At 44.4% G+C, this 6,657-nt stretch overlaps 1 protein-coding gene across 1 annotated transcript in view; it reads left to right on the top strand.

Moving 5' to 3' along the window:
- The window catches only part of Mettl16 (methyltransferase like 16), a 50,510-nt gene extending 45,606 nt beyond the window's left edge, over positions 1 to 4,904 (top strand). The window contains exons 10-11 of the mRNA XM_013016316.1: positions 1,085 to 1,258; positions 1,364 to 4,904. Coding sequence (XP_012871770.1) covers positions 1,085 to 1,258; positions 1,364 to 1,987 — 798 coding nt within the window. The 3' untranslated portion in view covers positions 1,988 to 4,904. The remainder of the gene's footprint in view (positions 1 to 1,084; positions 1,259 to 1,363) is intronic.
- The last annotated feature ends 1,753 nt before the right edge of the window (positions 4,905 to 6,657 follow it).

The raw sequence follows: 6,657 nt of genomic DNA, 5'->3' as shown, positions 1-6,657 counted from the left end.
TTGAACTCAGGGCCTGGGCACTGTCCCTGAGCTGCTTTTGTTCAAGGCTAGCTTAGCACTCTACCACTTGAGCCACAGTGCCACTTCCAGCTTTTTCTGTTTATGTGATACTAAGGAATCAAACCCAGGAGCTTCATGCATGCTAAACAACATTTTACCACTAAGTCATGTTCCCAGCCTCTGTCTGTCTGTCTGTCTGTCTGTCTGTCTGTCTACCTATCTTCCTATCTTCCTGTCTATTTGGTGATGCTAAGATTTGAACTCAGAGCCTTACACTTGCTAATAAGCACCCATTCTACAACTTGAGCCACAGCTGTAGCTCTGAAAAAGTAAACTTGTACTACAAAAGGATCATTTGGTTTTAAAATGGAACTTGAGTCCCTCTAGTGGGTAGGATGTGATTTACCTTCCAGCCCTGAGATAGAAGGGTGGTGGAGTTTCCTGGCCCAAGCTTTCCCACGCAGTGCTCAGTGCTGGTGTCCCAGAGCCCAGTTGAGAGATGGTGTCAGCCAGCCCAGAGCTTGGCCTGACCCAGCCGGGGAGGTGGAGACTGCAGCCCTGCTTTTCCACCCATGTTGTATTAGTATCCCTATTCATTCTTAGCATGTAATCACACAAGCTGCTGTAGGTCAAGCCCCAGCAAGTTGGGGATTTTACACTGTGCAGGTTTGTTTGTTTTATATTGTTTTTAAATGGAAAAGGACATAGCAATCCAGGTGCTTGAGTTGAAGGACAGGCCTGCTTCAGCACAGCAGACATAGAAGTCTATTTAGCCTTTAGAAGAGGTTGGTGCTGCTAGCCAGGTGGTGTGGTTGGAAAGAAATTGGGTTTGGGGTTGATGCCCACCTGGGCCATTACTAGTTGTGTCACCTGAGCTATGATGGTGCAGTCTGTCTGTGTCAGTATTTCCTTTTATAAAGTGGGAAGATGGCAAAATCTTGCAGAGCTGTTCTGAGTCCTGAAAATAGCATGTACAAAGGCTTCATGATTGGGAGCTGAAGTTGTAGAGCTTTCCTCCCTCCTTGAGTCAGTTACAGTGCATGGGATTTCAATATTTACTCTGTTCCTTCTTTTTTCCTTTCAGTCACCACCAAGTAAACGAAGAAAGTTAGAAAAACCAAGGAAACCCATTACGTTTGTAGTGTTGGAGTCTATGATGAAAGAATTAGCCCTAAAAGCATCCTCTTTGGGCTCTGAAACAGTGGAGGGCATCGTGGTTGTGACTACCTGGATAGAGAAGATTCTCACTGACCTGAAGGTATGTGCAGGCACATGATGATGTGCTCCTAACCTCTCCTTTTAAAAGGAGTTTGACAAGAAGGGACAGGTGCTTTCCTATAAAATCCTGTTTGTTTCTACTTAGGTCCAGCACAAACGAGTTCCCTGTGGAAATGAGGAAGTGAGCCTTTTCCTGACAGCCATAGAAAACTCATGGATTCATTTAAGGAGAAGGAAAAGAGAGCGAGTGAGACAGCTGAGGGAGGTTCCTCGAGCCCCTGAGGACGTCATTCAAGCCTTGGAAGAGAAAAAGTCCACCCCTAAAGGGTCAGGCAGCAGCCAGGATATGGCCCAGGCCCCCCGGGAGAGTGCCCTTTGTGGGTCTGCTCTGCCTGAAGGCGAATCTGCCACTGTGGATGGCCACTGCCCAAGTCAGGAGTCACTGTCCCAAGAGGAAATCCCAGAAGCCATGGAGGATGAAAGGAGTGAGGAAAGGGGAGGGATGGCCGCTGTGGAAAGCTGCATGGGCTCCAGCAATGGGGCCCAGGACCAAGAGGCTTCTGAGCAGTTGGGAAGCACCGTGGTTGAGAAGGCAAAGCACCTCCAAGGAACAGCTGGACCGTACCTGTTCAAGTGTTTGATCAAAGTTAAGAAGGAAGTAGATGACACATTAGTTGAAATGCATTGGGTTGCGGGCCAGAACAGAGATTTGATGAACCAGCTCTGTACCTATATTCGTAACCAAATTTTCAGGCTTGTTGCCAGTTAACTCTAAAATTCTTGCACAGTTAGAGGTGTCTATGCGACTGGGAGTGTAACTGAGTGGCAGAGTGTATTCTTAGGATGCAGGAGGCCCTAAGTTCAATCTTCAGCACAGAGAGAGAGAGAGAGAGGAAAGATTTATGAAACAGCCTACTTTGGAGGAACCTGTTGGGTAGCACTATGATAGCATCTTAAAAAGCAGAAACCAGTCCATCCATTTTAACCCCCTCCCAACTTCTTAAGTCATAGCTTTTATAACTTTTGGGAAGAACTGTGATTGTCAACAGCAAAAGGCTGTCAGTAAACTCAGAAGGGATGTCAAGCTCAGTCAGGCTGGTCACCTCAGCTTTGGACTAGTTCTTTTTGAGGCCAGAAGGACTGTTTATGTCATCTAGTCTGGCCAGTGGTCAACATTACCGAGAATGCAAGGAGAGTTGGAATACTCATCCTAGACTGGAGGCAGTCCAGTGGGACTGAGGCCCAGAAGGCCTTCAAGACTGAAGCTGGGTTAATATGATTGGCTAGTACTGTCCAGACCCCCAGAGAGGAGTTGGTCCCATAGTAGGTTGCAGGAGAGTCAGGGAGAGAGGCATTAGTTAGGCCAGGCAGAAGGACCCATCTGGGAATGCCTAAGAAACGGTGCACTCCTGGCTTGATGCTGCTTGGATGTTGCCCATTTCAGAAGCAGAATTAGGTAAGCAACATTCCGATACATGACTGAGACTTACCAGTGCTCCTTTCCCCATCTCCACCCTGGTGAAAGTACCAGATGTGGCAGTTGTATTGCTTTGTGATTTTTGTTTCAACCTGTGAAGTGGAGCTTGTTTTGTTTTTAATATATGAACATTCATAATAGAAAACTGTCAATCCTGTTTGGGTCTTGGGGTTAGGGAAAATATTTTCTTGCCTTTGAGTGGGTAAATGGTTGATGATAGAAATGAGAAAGAGAACAAAGTCTGAAGCTCCGTGGTTGAATACTCACCGTGTGCATGTGAAGTCCTGGGCTCAGTTGCCAGCACTGCATGATTCTCTTACAGGTGTGAGCCCCCACACCTGGCTTCCTCCTGCAATTATTTCTGAAAGCCCCTTGAACATATGTCTGTTCACAACCTCCTCTAGGGAGGAGTGGGAGAAGTTAGACCCATGACAAGGGAGTGGGATCAATAATCCATTTCAAATAACCATTATTCAATTCCAGCCATTCAACAGGATGCAGAAACCCATCAGGGGTCCACAGAGTCAATATTCAGCCCAGAGCCTTGGGTTCCTCCCAGGGCCTTAGATTCCCTGCCTCTAGTAATGTTTGGTTCTGCCACACTTATTCCCTTTTCATGTTTGGGTTGTATATGGGGCCCAGACCTAGCTTTTTTTTGAATGACATTTTAGGATCCTTGAGTTATATGGCAACCATCAGTAAGTAGTCAATAAGTGTTTATTGTTTTGCTTATTGTTATTGAAGAGTATCATAAGCTCAAAGATTTTCAAAGATTTAGCATAAATGCACTGGAGATGTGGGTCAGTGATAGATGGCTTGACTAGCATGCATACAGCCCTGGGTCCAATGCCAGCCCTGGGGGAAATCGCTCCTGATCTGGCCTTCTCTATCACAACCACTGTGGGTCAGTGATCTGGAGAAGACAGGTGGTGCCAGCTGACCATACTTCCACTATCTATTTGGTTTCATATTGTACATCTTCCTTTAGTAAGTGCTTTTTTGTATGTTACAACAGTAGTATTGTATTTACACTGCTTGCCCGATGAGAAGGTCCTCAGGCAGAGAATCAGGCTTCTTGCCTATCTGTAGGGATTTTCAGAGAACAGTGTATGTGGCTAGAAACTCAAGAAATTGTGTCTAGGTCTTTGTATGATCCAGGCTGGAGGCATGTTGTGGAAGTTTGTGCAGGAGTTGAGGTAATGATCCTAGAATTAAAAAAGAAATGTGACAAGGATGATGTCCAGAGTCTGGAAAACTAGAGCTATGAATGCCTTCTTCACCTTTGGATGTCATTTCCTTTCTCTGAGGAGAAAAGTTTATTTCTCAAACTGTCTGATGAGAGACACTGAGAACATTAAAGAGATTGTTTGCATTCTGCATGGCTTTCTAGTCATGAGATGTTTGTGAAGGCATATTCCTTCAATGCAGGGGAAGAAACCATTTAAACAAATAGGTTACCAACTCACATGTTCAGTGTTGGATAACAGTCTCCCTAAGTGTCCGAGGTCAGCTTCATGTTGGTCTTGGTAGATTGGTATGAAATTAAATCTTGGTGGAATTATCTTAAATTCTATTCTAGTCCCTGGCATTGGCTTCTGATGTCTTGATAGCTAAAATGGGAACAGAGGCTGAGCTTGTTTACCAGGGAACTAAAGCTGCTTTTGTTCTTTGGGATCTGCTTTGGTTTTATCAGTTTGGTTCCTTCGCCCCACATCCTTGCCCACTGTTCCCACTGTAGAGCTTTGCCGCCTGTCCTGGCATGTCTGGTTGTTTTGTGAAGGAGTTTGAGCTAATCTTAAGGGTTCATATTGATTGCTTTAGTATATGTTTTTTGCAAACATAAAACCTCTCTTTTCTTGATGGAAATCAAAGCTTATCACGTGAGTACACCAGCTTCAAGCCTCTGACAAAAATATTAAAGATGCAAGGTGTAGAAGAAATGAAAAAGCCTGTGGAATGTCTGAGGTCTTTTAAGAAAGGGAATTAATGAATACTTGACTGGTTGTTGGCGCCTCTTATTTGGCCAGCAGCACTTCCTTCTGCCACCACATAGGGGCACCCTCAGTCCTCTTATCAAACGCCTTAACTTCACTGTGGAAATGGATAAAATTGTGTCCATGGAATTTTCTTGAAATACCTAGTTGCTACCCAGATAAGTATTTTTATGTAAACAAATACAATTTTACATTAAAATTTTTGAAAAATAAAAGAAAAAAAACCTCTATCTATGGTCTTTTTATCTGACATAATCCCTGTTAAACTTTAAAAAAAAATAGTCTCTGTTTAGTATTTTTCTTTCTTTTTTTTTTTTCCATCTGTGGTTCTTCTTTAGAATATACTCAGGTTGGGCCAGTGTTTTAGAGCAAGTTTTTCTTGGTATCTAGTTAATGGGGTTGTTCTAGGGGAGGACATTTACTGACCTTAAAGCAATAACTTCTAAAGCTTTCTATTCCAGGACAGGTAATACAGACAGCTTTGAAGTAAGAGTTTTCAGGGTCCTTTTGTTGGTTCTTGCTTTTTCTAGTTGGCAGATGGGTATACCTGTAAATAGAGTAGGGGAGGCAGAGGGTTTTCGGTAGTGCTAGACATTGAACCTAAGCCCTGGGTCTGTGTTTATATAAAAAGTCAGTGAGTTCTGTGCTGCATATATTATATAGGTGCTGTTAGCTGGGGCTTATTTGTTACGGTGCATGAGTAAGAGTAGAATATGAATATTACCCTGGGGTATAGGTACCAAGGACAAATTTCATGTACTTGGTTTTGTATTTTCACTATTTCTAGGGCTTGAACTCAGGGCCTGTGTGCTGCCCCTGAACTTTTTTTCTCAATGTGATTTCTCTACCATTTTGGCAACAGCTCCATTTTTGTCTTTTTGGTGGTTACCTGGGGGTAAAATTATCACAGCCTTTCCTGTCCAGGCTGGCATTGAACTGCGATCATCAGATCTCAGCCTCTGAATAGCTAAGCATGAGCCAGTGGCACCCTGTATTTTATGAAAGTCTCAGGGTTTGTGGTGCCCCCACCCCCCCGCCAGATCCACCTGTTAGGAAGAGAAAATCCAGTTTGAGAACCTTGAATCAGAGCTCTCTGGAAGAAGGGATGTGTCAAAGGTGCCATCCAGGGGAGTGCCATGAGGTAAAGGATGTGACCACATTCTTTTAGGGAGGTTGGATTGCTGAATGGGCAGTGGCCACAGTAAAACCTTATCCGAATAACCAATACAATGGATCTGCTTTTGCCTCCCAGAGCTGGGCATAAGTGGTTTTATGCTTCCTAATTATCCCAAATCCATACCCTGTGTGAGTGCCAGCACAGCACTGGAGCAGGCAGCATGGGGTGCCCGTCAGCCACACACACGCACACACACGCCAGAGCTCCTGCTTCGCTCTGGAAAGATATTGAGATTCTTTGCTGTGACTCACCCAAATGACTAAAACAGCAGTTTATTTTTTTAATTGCTAGTTGGGACAGCTAATGCTGCCTTTTGGAGGCTGTGCTTTTCCTCTGGGAAGCTATGTTGTGACTGAGTGAAGACCTTGTATGCGCTTCCAAATGTCCTTTGCCGTGCAGCCTGTCTGCCTGTCTTTCCAGGCAGGAACATGGGGGCCTGTGGGCTCTTCTTAGAGAGGAAAAGAACCATAGGTGCTCTGCGTGAGAAATGAAGACGAAACAGAAAGGACTTTGAGCAGATACATATAATTCCAAAGTACATTTCTAGAAATAGAGGCATGGCTCAAGTGGTAGAGCACCAGTCTGGAGTTAAAAAGCCAAGCACAAAAGCATGAGGCCTTGAGTTCAAGCCATAATACCTGCGTGTGTGTGTGTGTTGTGTGTGCACGCGCATGCACATTTCCCAGTGCCTTAACAGAACAAAACACAAGAGTACCACTTCTATAGATCATGCCAATCTATCTAAGCCCTGATTTCCTTGGGTAAAGCAGTGAGAGCAGGACTAAAACAGC

This window comes from Dipodomys ordii, unplaced genomic scaffold, assembly GCF_000151885.1.
Source record: "Dipodomys ordii isolate 6190 unplaced genomic scaffold, Dord_2.0 Scaffold31, whole genome shotgun sequence".
Lineage (NCBI taxonomy): Eukaryota > Metazoa > Chordata > Mammalia > Rodentia > Heteromyidae > Dipodomys > Dipodomys ordii.
The sequence above is the reverse complement of the archived record's forward strand: the minus strand, read 5'-3'. Positions and strand labels throughout refer to the sequence as shown.